The sequence below is a fragment of the Denticeps clupeoides genome, chromosome 5, assembly GCF_900700375.1.
Source record: "Denticeps clupeoides chromosome 5, fDenClu1.1, whole genome shotgun sequence".
Classification (NCBI taxonomy): Eukaryota; Metazoa; Chordata; class Actinopteri; order Clupeiformes; family Denticipitidae; genus Denticeps; species Denticeps clupeoides.
The window spans coordinates 16,592,151-16,613,998 of record NC_041711.1 but is presented as its reverse complement, the minus strand read 5'-3'; the positions used below and the strand labels follow the sequence as shown (position 1 = coordinate 16,613,998).

Genomic DNA, 21,848 nt, shown 5'->3' with positions numbered 1-21,848 from the left:
TGCTTTATGTAGCTCCTCATAGTGAGAGCATTTTCGTGCCTGTGTGCCTATTTTTGTACCCCTGTCCCCTAGTATGTAATTATAAAAAGAAAAAGCTATTTCATTGGTCACTAGAAGACCTCCTACAATGTTAAACAGATCAAGCAGAATGAACATGCACACCCACTCCAGTATTTAATTTATTGTGGTCACATATTGTTCAGTATTCATATGTTTTAATTTGATTTGGCTTTTTTCCGAGAAATTCTTACAAAGAATTGATTGGATCCAGCGATCCAGTATTCATCCCACCATGTTCTTCCATTCTGTACAGAAAAGGCCCATTCTTGAATTGTCATGCCCTTTCTATACCACAAAACCCCATTTAACTCAAATCCGATCCAATACAAAATGCTTGATGCAAATGATTGATGTGATTTTTTTTCTTTTCTTTTCTACAATTTACTACTAACTGCTGTTTTATTAGATAACTTTCTGCTTATTTACTGTCAGTGATATTTTGTCAATGTATGATAATGTTATTTTTTGAATAATATTACAGGTAGAATGATTTGGAGTTTGATTAAAGTTACACATTACTGATTTTTACTGCGCATCAAGATGGGCTGTGGTTTTTTTTTCACACCGCTGCTTCTGTCTTTCAGCAGGGAGCAGGTAATGCAGAGAAGTTCGACTATGTAAGTCAAACTGAGAATCGCATTGTTCAGGGCAATTATTCATCTACACGGCAAAAAAAAATTTGTACAATGCGTGTTGTTTTCTCTCCAGGTGATGAACTTCATGAAAAAGCTGGCTGGGAATGAATATGTGGGTTTCAGTAATGCCACGTAAGTGCATTTTCTGTTCCTGTCAATATAACCCATGTAGTTACTGCATTAACAGCATATACTTATCAAATAATAAATATATGGTGGAGGTATGTATACCACTTATAGTTACTTGCAGGGCATTGTTCACGTTTTGCTGAGGACTTTCTATTCCAAGCCAAGATGAGACGTTGGGATGGAGCACTACCATGAGTGACGACTCGTTGTCTTTTACAGATTCCAATCAGAGCGAATGTCAGGAGACCGAAATTTTGCCATTGGCTATTACCTGAAAGAGAAGAAGGTGATGTTCTCCGTCTCTCTCTCTCTGCCAAAAAAACATGTGATCTCAACTTAGTTAGTAAAACATCTTTATTTCCCTGCTGCAGTGCTTCCCAGAGGGAACTGATATGACCGCTATCCTGGACCTCTACTTCCAGGTCAGCTGCAGCTCCTGTTAAATCTGAGTTCTATTCCTGTAACTGTATCAAAAACACTTTGCAGAAACAGTGCAATGCAGTACATGTGTATGTTTTGTAGTGTGTAAGTTCTAATGTGTGTGTGTGTTTGTGTGTGTTAAGCTCTGCTCTATTGAGGTGACATGTGAGAGCGCCAGTGTTATGGCAGCCACCCTGGCAAACGGTGGCTTCTGCCCAATCACAGGTGAGCGTGTGCTGAATCCAGAGGCTGTGCAGAACACGCTGAGTCTCATGCATTCCTGTGGCATGTACGACTTCTCCGGCCAGTTTGCCTTTCATGTAAGTCTCATTTTCTCTCTCTTAATTAAAGGTCCCATTACTTTTTTTTTATTTGTTTTTATATCAGTCTTAGTTGTATCTATCTTAGTTGTATGTATCTGAAGTCTCTGTCCAAAATTCAGCCTTGGTGCAGAATTACAGCCACTTTTAGCCAGTCACACAATGAGATTTCAGAAATACTTTGCACGTTTGGAAGCCATGATGGTTTGTGGACATAATGTTTTAGGGGAGGGGTGAGAAACTCTCTGGGCGGACAAAGCATGAGAAACGGGAGGATACCTTTCTCCTTATGACAACATAAAGGGCTGCATTCCAGATCCGGATGTCTGAGCTGCCACTCTCTGAAAAAAATGCTATACCTATCAGCATTTCTAGCCACTGCAGGACTATAGACAGACTAGGGGTACTCGTATTAATGTTAAATAATCTCACAAAGTGGAATTTTCATGTCCTGGGACCTTTAATGTTATCATTCTATTAGTTCAAGCTGTTTAATATTGATGTTCTTATTACTCGTCTTTTTAATGTTACTGTGTTAGAACTCTATTAACATAGTTATCCACAGCGAGATATAGAATAATGATGTTAATGCGTCACTGTGTGTTTACAGGTGGGCCTTCCAGCTAAATCTGGAGTGGCCGGGGGTATTCTGCTGGTGGTGCCAAATGTGATGGGCATCATGTGTTGGTCTCCGCCGCTGGACAAGCTGGGGAACAGTGTGCGGGGTATACAGTTCTGCACGGTAAGTACATTTTGCACTTCTCTCCAGGACTTGAAGTTTAGTTCGTTTCGCAATAGCAGCCAGAGATTTTTTTTTAAATCACCATAACTCTTGAACCGTTCACGCAATAGAAAAAAAAATCCAACTGTTTCTGAATGCTGAATGCCAAGAAGCTATGCTAATGATACTAGTGTCATTACAGTAGTCTGCCGACTGCCATGCCGCGCAGCGCGCAACTCCGGAGCAGGCAGCCACTTCGCTACTGGTCCTTGCTCCATCAGAGTGCGCGCGCAGCGAAATCAAGTCAAGCCAATAGGGTGGTAGTAGCCTAGTGGGTAACACACTCGCCTATGAACCAGAAGACCCGGGTTCGAATCCCACTTACTACCATTGTGTCCCTGAGCAAGACACTTAACCCTAAATTGCTCCAGGGAGACTGTCCCTGTAACTACTGATTGTAAGTCGCTCTGGATAAGGGCGTCTGATAAATGCTGTAAATGTAAATGTAAGTCAAAGTCAAAATCAAGTCAAAAGACATCGTCGTTGATATTTGTAGTAAATTTAGGCTCGTCAGTGAGCAGTGGGCAAATGTCGATTTAATCCCTTATGGGTACACCACGGCAACTATGACAGGGTTCAACCAGTGCCAGGGAATGTGTGGGAGACACTTTCCCTGAAAAACATTTAAACTAGGAACCGTGGGGCGTATGGCGTTGGACTCCCATATGAAGAGTGCAGAACACATGGCATTTATGGAAGTTCGTTTGAGGCCGGCACCAATATCAAACACCACGGCCTCCTCTGTGCAGTTAACCTCCTTGGCTAGCACCAGCAATATACCGCTACAGGCACATCAGTCAGGCTGTATACTTTGCGGGTCAATGCCAACGTGTATCAGAACACCACTCGTATACCTCCAATCAGTTCATTGGTGGTGTTTTTAATAGAATGTTCCCTGACTCTGAAATCGTGGCTACTTTTTCACGTGGGAGACAACAAAAGTGCTTATATCACGAAGCATGATTTTCGATTATTTCCTTCATATGCTATGAAAGGTGCGGCGTTGGTCATAAATTTATTTTAAAGTGGACATGAAAAGGTCTTAAAAAGTCTTACATTTAAATTCTGGGGGTACCCTGTCTCTCACCCGCTGCTTGTTTGTGCCAGAAACAAGCTCGTTTGAAATACAATAAGCAATAAAAAGAGACACGACTCCCCCTTTTTCTTCTTTCCTCAGGCTCTCTTCGTCTTTCTTTAGTTTCGTCTGTGGTTTATTGTTTCCTTTTTTACACAACACTGTGGTCCGCCTGCCATTGCAGCAGTTCCTTACCGAACAGCCAAAGAGGTTTTTTTTTTTTTGGTTTTTTTTGTACTTCCGCTCAGTCTGTTCTCCCCCTTTCTCCACAGGACCTGGTACAGCTTTGCAACTTTCACAATTACGACAATCTCAGACACTTTGCCAAGAAACTGGACCCTCGCAGGGAGGGTGGAGACCAGCGGGTGAGTTGCACAGCTCCACCTCAGTCCCTAAACCATCATCACATGAATGTGCTCACTTTTCAGCTCTAGCCGAGAGATGTGGGCTCATTTTGGGGCTTGGTGATCTTTTGGGTGATCTTCTGTGGGAAATCAAGCTTGCCTTGTTTTTAAGCTTGGGCGCCTCCCTCTGTAGGAGAGTGGTAATGCGCTTCAGAAAATCATCCAGAATACAGTGAATGCTAGGCTATTGCCGTCACATGATGGGTTTTTATTCATGTACAGACGCACACATGCAGCAGAGGTGTCCAGGAATTGTGTTAAATATAAAAATAAACTAATATCTTATCTACCATGCTCAAAACAGCAGCAACCAATTGGACCCCTGGATTACAAGAGCCTGCAGCAAGAGTTAGCTCTTAATGACTCAGTGTGGAAAAAGGTGTCACCCGCTGAGGTGGACAGTGACCTCTCCACCACTGTAGTCTATAGGATGAAGCAGCAGTGACCGGCGCTGGAGAAGGACCACTCACTTCAATCCACCACCCTCACATCCTGCTGTGCTCTTGTTTTGACCTTATTGTACCTTGAAGGAGGAAGTCTCACACACACAAGTTTAGATTTTGAAAGTCTCTTTTTGTTTTGCTCAGTTTTATTATGTAACTTAATTCAAAACAAATAAATTCTATCAAAATGTTGCCTAATAAAAGCCAATTTTTAAGAATTTTAAGTATGCAACAGGGAAGGATAAGTTATTGTGGCTTGTTTTGTGGCATTTGTTTTAGGTGTCTGTGTGTGCATGGTAGGCATGAGATGCATTCTGAAAACGATTCACATCACACAAATCAAATCGACAATTAATTATCTACCTATGTCTACCAAAAACTGCTCAAATTGGTGTCCCTCGATGCCCATATTTCATGTAAGAATAAAATGTGAAATTTTGTCTCATGTCTAATATAAGCATGTCCCGTTGAAATGTAGCACACATTTTTACTGTCATGTCATCCTGTTTTTAAACCAAATAGAAGAACTTTAAGGCCTTAATATATCATACAAAACAACCTTTTAAACAGGGTCCCGCATTTAAAGACAGAAGACTCTGTAACTGTCCACTCAGCATAAATGTATGCTGTTCATGAATACTGGACTGAGTTCATATTGGTATTGTTACCACTAATTGAAAGAAAGAATCTTGAACCACATGGTATTCTTCCCTTAATTTCTTACTTTACATGCCATAAGGGCCTTTCACATAAAAACAGCAATATGTGTTGTTTACAGGATATATATTACATGTTTTGTTTTATATTCCATTTTCTCTTTGCTTGGTTTGAATGTGCAGTGTTGTGTGTTGAAAATGGAAACTTCTTGAAACCATTGACTCTAAATGGCATACGCTTAGAAATGTTGGAAAATGTCATTATCCTGAATAGTGACGTTCAGGCTTATTTGGCTGTTTGCATTGTAAAGCTTTACATGATTGTCATTCTGAACTTTTATTTTGCTGCAGTTTGTTTTTGCTGTTGACACATGCATTTTTGTTGTTTATGTTTAATAAATGTATATTGATTTTATATAGATTTGTTTAGCTTGGTTTCCTCCATTCATTTTTTCTCATGAAAAGATCCTTCAAAAAAGTTGGCATTGTCTAACAACTAAGGATGTTTTTTTCACATTTGCGTCTTGTGCAATGCATAAAACTACATCCGTTACATTGCAGACACGCTATTGAAGGGTTTAGTTAAAAAAAAGTTGCAGAATATATTTAAGTCTGTGTATATATAATCTGGTAAATCTTGCTTTAACTTATGTTAACCATGTGAAAATTTGTCATTACATTCTCATGTACAAGTGGTCTATCAGCTGGGTTTTTTCCGGAAGTCTAGTTCACAGAAAGTGGTTGTTGCATGCCCAAATCTCAGTGGGTCTCTGCCAAAACAACTCCTTTCCTCTTTTTCAGGTCAAATCAGTCATCAACCTGCTTTTTGCAGCCTACACCGGAGACGTTTCTGCTCTGAGAAGGTAATAACATCTTGTTTTCCACTTTTATCAGCCCACCCAGCTCAGCTGCGTCTGTGTGTGGGTATGTGATGACATGCAAGTGCAACTGATCAAAAATGTATCAGCATGTCCTCCCACACACACAGTTCCTGCCTGCACCTACACACACCCATGCATATTCTCAGGAGCCCGTTTAACATCCCGCTTTGATTTCTGCTCAGGCATGTGGTGATTATAGAGCTCATCTTGGGCTGCAGTAGTGACTGGACTGTGTCTCGTTCTCTGTAGGTTTGCTCTGTCCTCTATGGACATGGAACAGAGGGACTATGACTCCAGGACTGCGCTGCATGTAGCTGCTGCTGAAGGTATGAAACTGCAGGTCATCTGACATTTAACATTCAGTGACTTTACATTTTTCTCAGAACAACAGTGGATATTGTGGAGACATCTGGCTAGGGTGCCAGTCATCTGATTTATGATCTTACACCCAGTATGTCTGAAAGAGATTTCTACCTGCTGGCTCTCATTTTACAGGTCATGCTGAAGTAGTGAGGTTCCTTCTGGAGGCTTGCAAGGTGAACCCTGTGCCCAGAGACCGGTGAGCATGAGCCCAGACCAAAAAAAAAAAACATTCTTTTCTCAAGGTGAAGTGATTGTCATTGTGAAACACTGCAGCACAGCACACGGTGATGCAACATAAAATATCCTCTGCTTTTAACCCTTGATGAGCAGTGGGCAGCCATGATAGGCACCTGGGGAGCAGTGTGGGGGACGGTACTTGGTGGATCGGGATTCGAACCGGAAACCTTCTGATTAAGGGTCCGCTTCCTTAACCGCTAGGTCACCACTGCCCCAAAACTTGTGGAGATGCAGGGGATGGTACCCGGGACCTCATACATGCGAAGCATGCACTCTGTTATTGAGCTACACGTTGAGGGAACGTGATTCAATATTCTGTTTAATTTATGATATATACACACACACACACACACACACACACACACACACACACACACACACACACACACACACACACACACACACACACACACACATATATATATATATATATATATATATATATATAAAAATCTCGATTGCAATGTATTTATATATTAGAATAATTTGGGGGTTTACAAATCTTGCCCATACTTAAGATCAGTCATAAGAATAACAGTAAAATTCTCTTGCCAAACCTGGTATCTTGGAGCCATGTTTGTTTGGTTACATGCCAGAGACAAGGCCTGCTGATCTGCTCCTGCTAGTGATCTGCTGCTACTGCTGGTGAAAAATTTGGGAAACTTCTCTCCAATATTTTATTGTGATTTTTATCAAACTGACAGGAAGGTGTCAATTATACACAGTTTCAGGGTTTTTCTTGTCCCCCCAATTTATCATCAGGTGGGGCAACACGCCTATGGACGAAGCCGTGCATTTTGGTCACCATGATGTAGTGACAATCCTTCAGGACTATCACAATAAGTACAGTCCTCAGGAGACCACAGATAGCAAGGAGACTGCAGAGAAAAACCTGGACGGGATGCTGTAAGAGCGACCTCAACATTCAATCATCCCAACTTCTTCGCTAGTGTGTGTGACCGTTATTCCCATTGTCTCACTGGTCGTATACATGTTGGTAGTGAAATCTTGACATTCTATAACCATTGTTGTATTTTACAAACAAACAAAATGTTTTACTGTTTTACTGTGATGCTTTCGGCTTTACTCTTGTGTAGAATCACCCACCTTGTGCTATTAATGTAGACCAAAATGATGTTTTTTCGCACCCGTGAGAAACCCACTGATATATCTGTATATATAGATATACAAACGTAATTATAACATACACTGTATATTCCTGTACTAAAAACCCCAAACCTAAAAAAACAGAACAACTGTTATAGTAGAATATATAGTAGAAATGCTGTTTTATCTTAGGAGAAGCATCCTGTTGGCAGGTTGAATAGCACAAGAACAAATGGGGATCTACTTCTTAAGAAGACTGGCAGCAAGATTCATGTGAAATATCAATGATGACTCTTATTTATTATTCCTTTATTAGTATTGCTGTATATCAACTTTTTAAACTTGTTGCAATGTTTATAATTTGTCTCTTTGTTTGCATTTGTATTAGTTATTTTGTCCAGCACAGTGGTACCTATGAGCACCAGCAGAAGTTGAGAATGTGATTGGTTTACCTGACAGGTAGTTCTAGAGGCAAGCGGCATAACAAACATTATTATTATTCCAAGCTTGTACTGTTTTTGATCATGTTATAATGCAGGCCCTGTTTTGTGTAGCTGCTGATTGGACCATGACTGAATACATGTCTGGTGTTGTTCAGACAAGCTCAGGAATGAGGCTTGAAAACACAGGTCAAAAATTCAGCATATTTTATTGGAGTGGCACTTGGCATAGTAAGTGCTTCAGTTAGACAGCTTAAACTGTTTTAAGTACTGAAAAATACCATGGTGGAAGGACACAGTATAAATGAACACTGGTAACAAGGTAAAAGCACACTGATTGTCTTTTAGGGGGAAGAAACTTACTTGTGAGTAAGTTGTGAGTTTTGTTAAAATGAATATATTTGTATGTATGTGTGAGTGAATGTGGTACTTGTTAAAAGAGATATGAGGTTCAGGGGACGAAACAATACACTAGTTTTGAAATAAAAACTCAGTGTAATTCAGTAGGCCTATATACACTAGTTGCTGTAATTAAGTGATTTGTCCAAACTGATGGCATTTGATCTGTTAATGCTACAGGAGTTTCATCTCTAAATTATTTGTAAATTACAAGGTGGAATGCCAGTATGAAAACCACCCATCCTGAATGTATTTTCAATGTTTTTTTTCTCCTTTTCCCAGTGCTAGCTACTCTGTTTATGTATATGTGTAAGTATGTGGCTGGCAATGGAACTATTTATTTCACTAATTAAAGAGAAAATAAAGCATTAAAAAGGTTTTACTCCTTCTATTAAAATAATATAAGTTATAAAACTCCTGAAAGTTTTATATTTAATGAGCCTATATTAAGATGCTCTCAAACGAATGATATCTTTTACAATGAAACAGTCTTTCCTGCACCTTTAGTGGTAAGGATCCAGTGGGTAAGCTATGATCCACGTTCGTGGTGGAAACAGTATATGGCCATGCAGGTTGTAGGATATCATTCATTCCATTATTTGATTCTGGAAAAAAAAAGATAATTCTAAAATGTTAATTATTTCTTGCAGATTCTATTAATTCAAAGCAGAAAACACCAGTGGCAAGTTAAAGAGAGTTTACCTCCAAGTCCATGTCTATTAAACGTGGGAAGTTCGGTGGCTAAACCAAATACAGATAAACATTTTTTAAAGATTTTAATGCTCACATAATCCATAAATAACCATTAATAAATGCCAAAATAATAAGGAATGCATTAATTTCCCTGATCTGACAGAATTCATTATGATATCTGAAATGCCAGCAGTACGTACCAGTGCGCGCTCCAGCTCCCCATATACCTCTGGAGACAACGGCATTATGTGTTCCTGCAGCTGAGACAGGGTGCTGAAAGCAGACCAGCATAACATATGATGATTCCAAAAGTCCAAAAATACATGATTGATGTGCAGAGAGAATGATGTATGGGTGCAATGGGTGATGATGGAAGAGGGTTTCTCTGCAAAGATTTGATTATTTAGAGATGTGTTAGAAAGTAATCATTTTAATCAAACATGACTAAGGTACTGTGTGTGTTGAATTTGCAAAGGTATGTAAATCACACTAATCTTAAGAGCTGACTGTGATGAACTAGTAGCATTTAGCAGTGAATCAGACAGGAAATCAGCAGGAAATGCCAAGATCCAAATGGCACTTAAAAACTCATTCAAAAGTGGACTGTGGATAAGTTGAAATTTTATACTAGCATTTAAAACTGATTATGAATATTCATCAGCTACTTTGATCCCAAAAGGAGTCCTTCAGAACTGAATTTATGTCAATCAATGTGAAAGTGCTACTTACACTTCAGACACAGAAATGAGCTCTGTCTTGATGTAATCCTCTGGATTCTTCACATCCATGGGCTCTGGCTCTGGGAAAACAATCCAGTCAATATCATTCCTCTCAACGCAGGACTACTATTGGGTAGCAGAAGAGTAGGTTCAATCATTTATTGCTGTACTGTTGACATTTTGACTTGAATTATCTGTCTAATTAAATCAGGTAAACAGAAGCTTTGTCTATTCCACCATCCATACATCTATGCATAGTAATTTATTTCCTTTCTACTGCTTCCAAGAGCAACTGCTCAACATCAGCGATTCAACCCCTGGGTTCAATTATCCAAAATTAACCACAAAAAAGAAAAAAGAAAGTTTATATAATCGCATTTTTAAAAGGACAGGCCATAGTCATGTTCACTATGACATGTTGTGAGCTGTGTACACAATGCACAGCTGGTAAATGCGGGAAGCCAAACCACAAAGCTCACCCCCACACACACATTCTCCAACCACCAAACACACCCAATTCTGTAGGAAAGAAAAAGAGATGGTGACGGAGAGGTGGGCAAGGCCTGAAGCCCATGTATGTACAGTCGGACCGGGCTCCAGACAAGAAAGAACTTGTCAGGCCCCCTGAGTGAGTACTTAATCTATTCTGGCTGAATAAACTGCAACAGGTCGGCTAACCAATAAAACCATGGGTGAGTGTGCTGATTTCCATTTAAGTAGTATTCTTCTGCAAGCTAAAAGTGTGACATAAGCAGTGATGTCTTTTTGTCTTTTCCTTAACCTGAAATGATTGTCATGGGTGACACCAAATATAACTATAGGTATTGAAAGGAAGGATTATAATAAGAGCTTCTGACAGCATTTTATGCCATTTGTCACAAGTAGTATCAAGGTAAGGGCAGAATTGAGCTAAGTTAGCATAGGAGAAATTAACTCAATGCAATACTTTAAACTGAATAATAGCACAGTCTCAAATGCCATAATTAAGATCAAGCCCTATCTCAGAGGACCATTCTGATCTAATCTTTGAAATGGATACAATTTTAAGAGAAGTTGTAAGTTGATTTACACTTGATATCAGCCCCTTGAAAGTAAACGCAATTTCCAAGATAGTGTCTGTTCCTAAAGCTAAGGGTGCATTTATAAATTTTGGATCATGTGGGAAATTTGGAAGTAACAAAGACAGAGGTAGGTTAAATTTCTGTGACAGTACATCAAAGCTTGAAAAAAATCGTTAAAAGTAAAAATCCCATATGTATATGCCAGAGAGACCAAGGCTAATAGGCTTGCTGAAGAACAAGAACAAACAGGACATGCCAATGAAGAATCTTCTGATCGTTCACAGCCCAATAGTAATAGCAAAAACATTTTCTGGAAGTCTGTTTTAATTTTCTCAAGAATAGGACAGAAATTTGACTGGATGATGCTTTAAATGTCCCTAGATAATATTAATGCCCAAGTACCTAAAACCACTCCTAGCCATTGGAAAAGACAGGGCGTTGTCCTGTATTTGAAGAGCTAAGTCATTCAGAACATAACATAACATTCACTTTTATAAAAGTTAACCATATACCAACGTCTCTATACCAAATTCACCAAATGTCTCCAGTAAATGGATAATATGGGTTCTCTTTCAAACATTGGCTCAGTATAGAACTAAGGGAATGCCCTCGGCGTGATGAAGACAAAAGCACCAATGTCACCACGTCCATCACAGACAGACAAATGGCAGCTGAAGGGGGTAAAGGGGGTGTAATTTTTTTAAGTACACAAAAAGAAAAAGAAAGGAATGCACTGCTAATGTGCATACCACCATGTTCACAACGGAAATTCCTCTCTAAATGATCCCGTGGGGGCCAAGGATGTCACACACTGACATTGCCCCGTCTGTGGGTTCATGATCTCAGACAAGGACTCCAACCCCATGTGCATAATGTGCATGAAGCATGCTCAGGTGTCGATCGCTGACCCGGATGGCTGCGATCACTTTCTATAAGGCCATGTCAGTCAGGATCCTGGAGCACAACAACCCGTGTTACCCCACCCCACTGTTCCACTGGCTGGACAGATATAATGGACGTTGAGTCCCTTATTCTGTCCCGTTGTGTTTGTGGACAGGGAGATGACATATGTAGAGGAGGAAGATGAAGATTGCCTCCTCCACGACTATCCTGAGGAGGGGGACCAAAACACCATTCTCCAGGATACACAGCCCTCCCACTGCTCTGGAGAATTCAGTCTGGTCAAAGTTTAGAAATGAGCCACAGCCACACAACAGGGACTTTTTTGGATGGGAAGAGGCATCCCTCTCTCATCTGACCCTGTGTAGGCAGTCACAACCTACAGTGCCTGCATGCATGCCTGAGGTGAAGCGGTTTTGGAATAGAAAAATTAGTGCTTCACAACCTCCATGAACCAGAAGGTTCTTAAATCATCTGTGCTTTTCATCAGTTCACTGACTGTGAATTTGACACTGCATACCAAGCAGAGCTACTTGAGTTGGGGAAGAAGCTGGATTCTGGCAACCCCAATCCAGATACCTGACAGGAGATCTGCATGATCTTGAATCAGAATTTGCACACTTCGCAAGGCACTATTCAGAGCTGTGCCCACACTATGGCCTTTTGGGTGAGAGATCACTGTGGCTGAATTTATGCGGCCTCAGTGACCAATAGAAGGTGGATTTTCCTCATTTGTAATTATGGGAAGAGGGTATGTAAGAGTTTCATCATGAAACAAGATTGGGACCACAGACAAACTTCTTTAAACATTTAAACAAGTATTCCCATTTGTGCTGATAACAGTCCAACGAAACTACATAAAGCAATTGTTTGTGTCCTTTGCTCAGTAACACTATTTGTTAAACAGTTTCTGACTCAGGCTTAATGTCAGTGGAAGTAAAAAAAAATAAAAAAGGGTGTGGGCATGTCCTGATAGAACAAACAGCAAGTATATGTGCAGCAGGAACCATCCACATGACACACATTTGCTCAACTCTTTGTCGGCCAATCTGTGGCGTAGGTGAATAGGTTACTGCTTTGCAGGCATGGCTGCATTGTAGATTACGTCTTGAATCCAGAGTGGATGCTCATTTCTTTCATTATTTCCACCAACATCATGTGAACGGTTCCTATTGTGCATTTACCTGTTGTTTATGTTCTACCAGGGCACGCCCATGTTAACTTGTGTTGGTCAAACAGCAGGTAAACGCACAGCAGGAACAATCTACATGACACACTCGACTCTTTTCAGCCAGTCTGTGGCATAACTGCTGCATTTCAGATTGTGTCTCGAATCCTGAGTGAAAATTAATTTAATAAAAAAAGAAATTTCAACCGACATTAGCCCCAGTAAGAAACTGTTTTTAACAAATAGCATTTATTAATAAAGAACACAAAGGATTGCTTTATTTAGTTTTACTATCCAGCGCAGGTCACCAGTCGCGGCATAACACTTCTTCCATAGAAAGTTTGTGCAAATCAGATTCAAATATATAAAAAATCTCAGGCTGTAAATCTTATTACAACTTTAAGGGTTTCCCAGATAAGTGAAGGCAAAATGTCATCACTTTTATTGAATTCTGAGAATTTGTCAATTTTTTTCAAAATGACATGAATATTTTATATCAGCCAATAAGATTTTATCTAGCCATTATTCTGCCTTTCTAATTGTTTTAACTTTACCAGACCTGCTTGGACCCGATTCTAGTCCTTGCGAAATATCGCCTGGTAGAACTTCTGTACATCCTCGGGCAAGTTGAAAGTGAGCACATAATTTCCATAAAACACATGCAGCCAGGCTAGATTTAACTTCAGAAACAGGATCCTCTTCTGGTGCATGCAGCTCTATTCTTGGCTAGATCTAGGATTAAGTCCTGATAGATCCTTATTGTAACTTCTTAGAATTTCAGCTTGTGGTTTCTAGCCCAGCTCAGTGTGGATTCCTTCTTCTGGAATCTGGAAAAATAGACCAAGAACAGGCGAGGAGATTTTATTTGTCCAGTTGCAAGAGCTGGGAACCAGTGGGCCCTCTCCAGATCAGGTGGAGCAGTAAACACTTCAGGATCCAGCACCTCAATCAGTAACTTACAGATAAATTCAACTGATTCCTTGCCATTTTCAATGCCTTCAGAAATATTTAATGTTCAGAAGTTTGCGAATGATTCTCAAGGTCTTCGAGTCAGTCTGTTTTTGGAGGATTTGGATGGAAGACTCCGCTCCTGACAGGAGATCAATCCATTGAGGTGAGTCGGTTCTGGAACGAGCACACAGTTGATTGCGAGGAATCCAGCGAGGCTTGGAACAATCCAGTTGACTCTCGGATCAAGGAGGAAACATCCTCCTTTATCAAAGGTCTCAAATTTACGAGCTATGTAGACAGCTGACCATTGCAATAGGCAAAGTTATCTTCTTCAGTTAATGTTGATGAGCATGCAGTAAGCAGCATGTTATCAGCTGCAAATGATGCTAGCTTATTAGCCATGCTAACAGCTGCGCATGTTGATGGAGTTGCATCATTTGTACATTTTTCTTAGAGCAATTCTAGTTATAGTCCATTTACACACACTGGATGGACGGGCTAAGGAAAAGGTTCCAAGAAAAAGTTAGAGCAGGGAGCTCTCCCCGGTGCATCTTTTCCTTACATCACAACACAAAAGTCGCCCGACAGACTACTTTCAGTGAATAATACGTTGCCAATATAGTTTGCTTGCATTAACAAGACCAAGTACATTGACTAAGCAGCTACTTACTGTCTTTGGGTTTGGAGTAATATTTCTTGAAGGCAATGTCTTTGGGGATGTCTGGGTAAAGGTAGCGAAGAGGGTTGTCAGGAATGTTTTCCACTGCCATGACCCGATAGTTGCGGATAATGTCAGGGAGAGAGACGGCTGACAGCTCCTTCTTGGTGTAAGGCTCAACAGAGCGTACTTGAGGCTCCTCTGCATCAATAAAACCAACAAGGATTCAGTATTCCAACATAGCAACCTCAAGGGAGTGTCATTCCTAACTAAATAAAAGCTTTACTAAATCTCCAACCACATGTACATGAATAACCATTCAGTTGTTAAAAAAAGCTACAAGCATTTGTATAGTGACATCTCATACCATTGGCTGTATGCTCTACCCAGCTGAAGGTGATGGCGCCATCTCTGTTGCTCTCGCTGAAGCGGAGAAGGAAGGTGCCTGGGTACTTGTCATTCAACAGGGCCTTCCCATGTTCCTTACTCACAAATCCCATAATACACCTGAGACAAAGAAATGGCAGCATTTCACAATGTTGGCTTCTCTCAGACAACAGGGATGCTTTCCAACAATTTAGAAGGTTTCTGATGAACACTTTCTTAACATTCACTCATGTTAATGAGCATCTCATGAAGTGGTTCTTGATGATGACAATACATTTACATTTACATTTACAGCATTTATCAGACGCTCTTATCCAGAGCGACTTACAATCAGTAGTTACATGGACAGTCCCCCTGGAGCAACTTAGGGTTAAGTGTCTTGCTCAGGGACACAATGGTATTAAGTGGGGTTTGAACCTGTGACTCTGTAGTCTTCTGGTTCATAGGCAAGTGTGTTACCCACTAGGCTACTACCACCCCAATAAACAACTAAGCAGTCATGAAAGTAAAAAGAGAAGCATTGATTCTTTTAAATGGTTGTGTGGAAATAGCTACACACATATATCTATGTATAGATATTTTGCTTAATGTAAATTGAAAGACAGACAGCTAAATACGTACCCATCATTCCATAGGCTAAGCAGATGCCTCTTGATGAGATCCAGAATGCCTTCAATCCACAACCAAAAAGTGAAGTTCTTCTCACTCCCACCCTAATTATGTAAAGGACAGTCACATCTCGGGTCACAAACACTCTGCACTCTGAAGTGTAATGTTACCCCTCATTAACAGAAAAACAGCCCACCTTGCAGAATTTAGACCAGGGTATAGCAGCTTCAGGGTCATTAACAGCTCTCTGACCTGAGGGACATTTAAGAAGCAACCAGGATTAGTTGGTTTTATTTCACTACACACAAAAGTATATGATAGGAGGGTATATTGCAGCTCCATTTCCTTTAGTGAAAGTCATTTTTTGTCATTTGTTACACAGCATGTCACAGCAACAAAATGTGCCATTTGCATTTAACCAATCACATTGGTGATCAGTGTGTGGGATCAGTACCTTGCTCAAGGGGTCATATCATGTTTAAAATGATAAGGACATCAGGCTTTTAGGATTTATTTTTCTTGCCAGCCCTTAAGTTCCAGAAGACTGACCTACAAGCTTTTCTCCCAGCATTCTTAGCTGCTCATCATTGAGACCTCGTTTAGTGACAGAGGAAAACTGCCAACTCAGCACCTCAGACAGCTGACCCCACGTGACAGGTGGGGGATTCAAGAAAAATGACAGGTTCTGTGTAGGACAAACATGCAAAAATAAAACTGTATTAATTTCTCACTTTATGATGTAGCCGATTGAAAATAAAATATAAATCTAACTTAATCTCCATTAATCTCATGAACAAAGTACCTTTGTTTCAGAGTTCAGCATGTTATACCACAAGATGGAAGCCCAGCCACTGGGCAGCTGGCTGACGTTGGAAATGACCACAACTGGAAGAGAGGTTGCCTGTGTATAGAGACAGAGAGCAGATGGGCAGTGAGAAGTTTATAATCTCTGATATGATCTTATCAAAACAAGAACACAACTATTCCAGAACATTTTTCTTCTGATTGATAGGCAAGAGCCTAACCCAATAGGCTACTGCCACCCTTGTACTTCAAAGTGTGGAACACATATCACAGCTTACATAAATTAATACATTTTAGCATTCAATACTCCCAATAAAAAATGACAATATCAGAGTCTCACAAGGTGGGCAGGCCATTCTTCTCACCCTTGAATTGCAAGTGTCACCTTTATTATGCATGGCTCCACTGGTGTCCAACTCAAGTTTTTAATTTTCAATGCTGATATTATTAGTGACCCAGGAAAGCTCTTCTTACCACAATGTTGAAGACCATTGCAGCATGACAAAGTTCCGCCTCAAAGCTGATGGTGTGTAGCTCCTCAGTAACGATGAGTGGTCCCTGCAAGATCATTTATACCATTCTTTCTCACATTGATATGCATTAAATAATGATGCTGTTTAACAGGTGTCATTCACGTAGATTCATTTAAGATGGTGTTGCATGAGACGTTATATAGTAAAAGGTCTTACATCATTGGCTCTGCCCCCAGTCGCCTTCTGTTCTTTCAGTTGCTATGTAGAAAAGGAAAAAAAGACATTTTACCTGTAGCTTTGCAGTGTTCATAAAAGGCACAAATCATAGCCACAGAATAATGTTAACCAAATGTGATATCCACAGAGGTCACAAAAAGCAAGATTTTTGAACATTTCCTTTACCAAATGCCGAAACTCAGCAGCCAAGTTGTTTGATTCTTCCATGTTCATCACTTTCATGTTTGTTCCCAAAACGTTGAACCTACGAAAACTGCAGAGGAAGACGGTTAAAACTTAAATATCTCAATCTACAGATATTAATATTAAAGCCAGCATCCACTTACCCCTTTCTCCTCTCTGTGACATCCCTGCAAGGAAAAGCAATTGTGTAAGACAATGGCCAGCCAAGTGAGGTCCAAAGACACTGATCTCATATGATCTGAACAAACATGTTTGTTACTGCTGCCATTCACAAAATTCTCACAAAAATCTCACATTTACTCCATATTGTCTTACTTGTCAAAAAAGACTTTGACTTTGACCGTGTGGTTGAATTCCTGGAGTTTGGCCAATAACCTGAAATGTGGAAACAAAAACATCAACAAGACTCATACAGGAACCAATATAGGCAAGATGTGAGAACTCGGCTGCTCAGCCTGTGGATTTTACCTGACTTTGACAGTGAACTGCACACCCGTCTTCAAAACCAGAGGCCTCTGTGGGTGAGTGGGCATACAAGGCTGTCTCTCTACCACCATGGAGCTGAAACACACGAAAAAAGATCCCCTCCCAATTTAGACAAAGGAATGACATTTCCACTCAATATATCCAGTATAACCACTGCAGTGAAACATTACAAACTGGCGCTGAGGCAACAAATCAGAATAGTCTCAAGACAAGCAAATCTTTGGACAGGGAGAACTCATTCATGTCGAACTTTAAACTGACAATTTTTATTAATCACCCTCAATTGCTGTTTTTTCCTTGAAATGATTCAGTTTTGCATTAGCTTGATCAATTTCATATCCAGGGAACAGCAACCATGCCTAGAACGGTGGTCACTCACTTCGCAATGAATGATTTGAAGAGGGACAGGGTTCTGTCCTCCAGAGAAATCTTGCTGTGGGTAATAGGGTCGTGTTCGTAGGTGTACTTCTGCTCTAGTTCGAGAAGCTTCTTCAGCTGCTGTCGCACCTGCAGCAGGCATTCCACCACAGTGGTAAACCTGCAGAAATATGTGCAGTTATGAGTCATAAGAGCCATATCAAAACAGCCACCATTGTAGGATATTTACAAAACAGATACAATTTCAATATTACTTTCTAAGAAACAGCTTCAAAGTATTAAGTTACATAACAAATTAACTACATGATGCCCGGGACATTTTGATAAAACAAGTAACTTTATGCCTATAACTAGTATGTAGTACCTGTTGTGCCTCACTACTGGGTACTTCAATATAAAGTTATGACAAAAGCCATAAAAAAGGTTTGAACGGGACCAGAAAACTAGTCTCACTTCTTAAAACAAAGTTCCATGATAAAATTCTGTGTACTCTATAAGCATTTAGACAAAATTTGCACCAAATATTTCAATGTATAATGGGTGTCAAAACTGTGCAACACTTAAAATAATGTTTATGCAATACTAATATATGCAACTAAAATGACCAAGATGGTGTGATGAACGGGACAACAATGTCACAGGTGTAAATGCAACAAGAGTGCTGTTCAGTTTAACATGTGATAGCCAGTAATTAAGAGTTCCAATGTAGTGCATTGTATGAATATTTTAATTGAGCCTGATGCACTATTCAATATAACATATGTAAACTAAACTTTGAATGTCTGAATTATGAAAATAATTTGCATTGAATTTCATTAAAACTAGTGAAAATCTGACATTGTGAATACCTTGATGTTCCACATTATTTGAGTATCCATCTTAAATAATAAGACAAGTTGAAATGCAAATATAACAGATTTGTTTTAGCATTTAGGTTTCATTTCCCACAGAATCTCTTAATCAGACTTTCTCATTACATCTCATTACATTTTATACCCAGTGTTGTCCAATGCATGTGAATTGATGTGAGAGTCGAATCTGACTCTCAGCTGTAAGTGCGGCCATGACTGACAAGCTTTCACTGGTCCATTCCCCATGGCGCTCACCAGTTCTGTAGCTGGTCCAGGCACACATTGGGGGGGCCACCAATGCAGGCCATCTGCTGCCGTTTCCTCCAGTCAGGCAGCTCAAGTGTGATCAGTTCTATCTGCATCTGCTCAGCCACATTCAGCACATCTGCCATCTGCCCTACCACCTCCTTCACACAGCCAGAAAAAGAAAACAAAATGTTTAACCAGAGATGGCAAACTTCGGAGAGTAGCCTTCCAAGCTGTCCCCACCTTTCTCTTGGTATTGAGGTTCATGAACAGGCTCGCTATGTGAACCTTCATTCGGTTCAGTTCTTCCGTCGGTATCACACCGTTCAACTCCTCTGCAGATATAAACAAGCGCTTAGGGCAGGAAATGATAAATAACTTGCAAAACTATAAGCAAAATGATTTGTGAACAATTCAAATCATTCAACAATTCAACAATTATTTTTAAAAACCATAATGGCCAGTGGGCACTCAGCCAAAGCAGAGCTCACTGCACATTGTTTTCTCAGGATGTTCATAATGCAAGCTGATACTTCAAAATCGACTTCAAAATTAATTTCTTCAAGGATTTAAAACTCTTGCTGAACAGTGCTGATATTTTCTCGCGCAGTCTTACAAGAACTATGAAATTCGTTATGCATTAATTTGTCAATCCAATTTGCAATGACTTTTCCATAAGTTTATATGTTTATTTTTTATTTCTAAACTTTTCAAGGTCTGGAAAATTCTCTTTTCAAATTCCATGACTTTTCCAGGTTTTTATTGACTACAGGAACCCTGAAATATTTACACAATCCTCTTCCATACTTTAAATCTGTATGATCCTGAATAAAAGTGAGTTGTCTAACCTTTACATAGCAAATCGTTGTTCTTAAAATCATAGTCATCTTGGAGGTCCTCTAGCTTCTTTATGTTCTGTTCGCTTTCCTGGATGAAATTAGTAAACGTTTGCAGATTAGAGCAAGAACACAAAAAAATCAGAGCAAGGTTACAAAGATACAAAGAGCATAAACACAATTCTTGACATAAGATGGCAAACTCAAAATCTGTGAGGTTATTTGTGTATTTTGTGTATTATTTTAATAATTTGTGTATTTTACCTGCACTCTGTTCTTAATGTCTTTAACTTTGTTGTCAAGCTCCCTCTGCTTTTCCATCATTACATCACTAGTTGTCTCCTGCATTGACTAAAATGACAAACAAGACATGGCAATATATAAGCATACTGTAATTACATTTAAAGATTTTCGTGGTAACAATAATGAGAGCCAACCTCTGTATTTTGAGCTGAGAGGAGAATCTGCCTCTCCTCTTTTAGGCTCCTGTTGATGATCATTGCCATAGAGACAGGGTCATCCTGAAATCGATCCTGTGAAAAAAATTTTATCAAATATCTCATTTGAGTAGAAATTGTCACCTCTCGCTGATCAATTGAATACAGCACTTATTAATAATATTCTTATAATATTCTTATTAATAATGTGCATTAATAATATTCTCTCTGCAACAATTTCATTTACAGCGTGCCATCGAGCACTCATCTGCATGCAACATTGTGCCAAAAAAGGAATGCCATCTCATCAGCCTTGGCCCCTTGACTGCAGCAAAACCACATTGCATCGAGGAGGGTTATCCTACTACAGACTATTCATTTTAAGGTCACAAACCTGCAGGTTTCGCTTGATCTTGCGAATGTTATGTTGCGACAGGAAATCTTTCTCCAGAGAAAAGCGACTGTACTGATCATCCAGTTGGTTGAGCAGGTCATGAAATCGGACTTTGGCCAGTGCCTCGTTGTCTACATCAGCCGTGTATTCCCTACAAAATTATACATTTACAGCATTTATCAGACGCCCTTCTCCAGAGCGACTTACAATCAGTAGTTACAGGGACAGTCCCCCCTGGAGCAACTTAGGGTTAAGTGTCTTGCTCAGGGACACAATGGTAGTAAGTGGGATTTGAACCTGGGTCTTCTGGTTCATAGGCGAGTGTGTTACCCACTAGGCTACTACCACCCTTTAAAGTATGTTTAAAGTATTCCATCTGGACACAAAACCACCCCAAGGAGTGTGGTGTATGACAAAAAAATGTAGCTCAATTACCAATCTTGGCTCTCGATCCACTGACTGAGATACTGACGAACCGCCATTGGGAACGTGTCATCGTAGAGTTGGTCCACCTGCTCCAGGTACTTGGGATCCAGCTGCTGCAACTGCAACCACTGTGTCATCTTCAACGCCAAAGCCTTCAGTGTGGAGACAGAGGACTAGTCAGACTAACGCCAGTCACAAAGTGACACAGAGTGGCCACCGGAGGTAAACAAGTCGCGTGCGTTATGTTGGCCAATTTGGCAACATCCGCTTCCTGACAAATGCTAGAGCGAAGAAAATGACGAAACTCACCTTGCGTTCGACGACAAACAAGCTTTCGACGTGGCCGCGTGTTTCTTTCAACTTATCTAACTTACGATATTCTCCACATACAGCGTCACACTATTAGTTCTGCATTCTCGTTACAAGAGTGCTGTCGCGGAGACGTAGATTGAAAGGGTCGTGGGCGCTGGCCAATGAGAGAGGCGTACGGTGGGATGGGCGGGATGTTTGTTCCTCACGTCCAATCAGAGGAAGCAGACGAAGACGCGAGGAACATGCAGTGACGCGCTTCGCGGCGGTCACGTGGTTTACAAGAAACCGA

At 40.2% G+C, this 21,848-nt stretch overlaps 2 protein-coding genes across 6 annotated transcripts in view; one reads left to right on the top strand and one right to left on the bottom strand.

Moving 5' to 3' along the window:
• glsa (glutaminase a) overlaps nt 1–8,727 on the top strand; it is a 20,422-nt gene extending 11,695 nt beyond the window's left edge. For 3 of the 5 annotated variants that reach the window (XM_028979548.1, XM_028979552.1, XM_028979551.1), the window contains 11 exons: nt 645–677; nt 769–827; nt 1,044–1,110; nt 1,196–1,246; nt 1,388–1,564; nt 2,175–2,306; nt 3,693–3,785; nt 5,725–5,786; nt 6,054–6,130; nt 6,300–6,363; nt 7,167–8,727. In XM_028979548.1, the coding sequence (XP_028835381.1) occupies nt 645–677; nt 769–827; nt 1,044–1,110; nt 1,196–1,246; nt 1,388–1,564; nt 2,175–2,306; nt 3,693–3,785; nt 5,725–5,786; nt 6,054–6,130; nt 6,300–6,363; nt 7,167–7,314 (963 nt within the window). In that variant the 3' untranslated portion in view covers nt 7,315–8,727. Of the gene's footprint in view, nt 1–644; nt 678–768; nt 828–1,043; nt 1,111–1,195; nt 1,247–1,387; nt 1,565–2,174; nt 2,307–3,692; nt 3,786–4,128; nt 5,345–5,724; nt 5,787–6,053; nt 6,131–6,299; nt 6,364–7,166 lie in introns of those variants that run through there. The other 2 variants (XM_028979549.1, XM_028979550.1) reach the window with 2 other exon arrangements.
• On the bottom strand, nt 8,144–21,848 carry stat1a (signal transducer and activator of transcription 1a). Its single transcript, XM_028979547.1, has 25 exons — nt 21,557–21,848; nt 21,257–21,399; nt 20,822–20,972; nt 20,428–20,523; nt 20,255–20,341; nt 20,003–20,081; nt 19,398–19,489; nt 19,164–19,315; nt 18,059–18,217; nt 17,662–17,754; nt 17,509–17,568; nt 17,337–17,360; nt 17,176–17,263; nt 16,990–17,031; nt 16,775–16,858; nt 16,299–16,397; nt 16,046–16,181; nt 15,693–15,748; nt 15,509–15,600; nt 14,868–15,007; nt 14,513–14,701; nt 9,773–9,842; nt 9,244–9,316; nt 9,053–9,091; nt 8,144–8,955 (listed from the first exon to the last, which is right to left on the bottom strand). Exons 2-25 carry the CDS (start codon nt 21,382–21,384, stop codon nt 8,938–8,940), a joined length of 2,247 nt encoding a protein of 748 aa, XP_028835380.1. The 5' UTR covers nt 21,385–21,399; nt 21,557–21,848; the 3' UTR covers nt 8,144–8,937.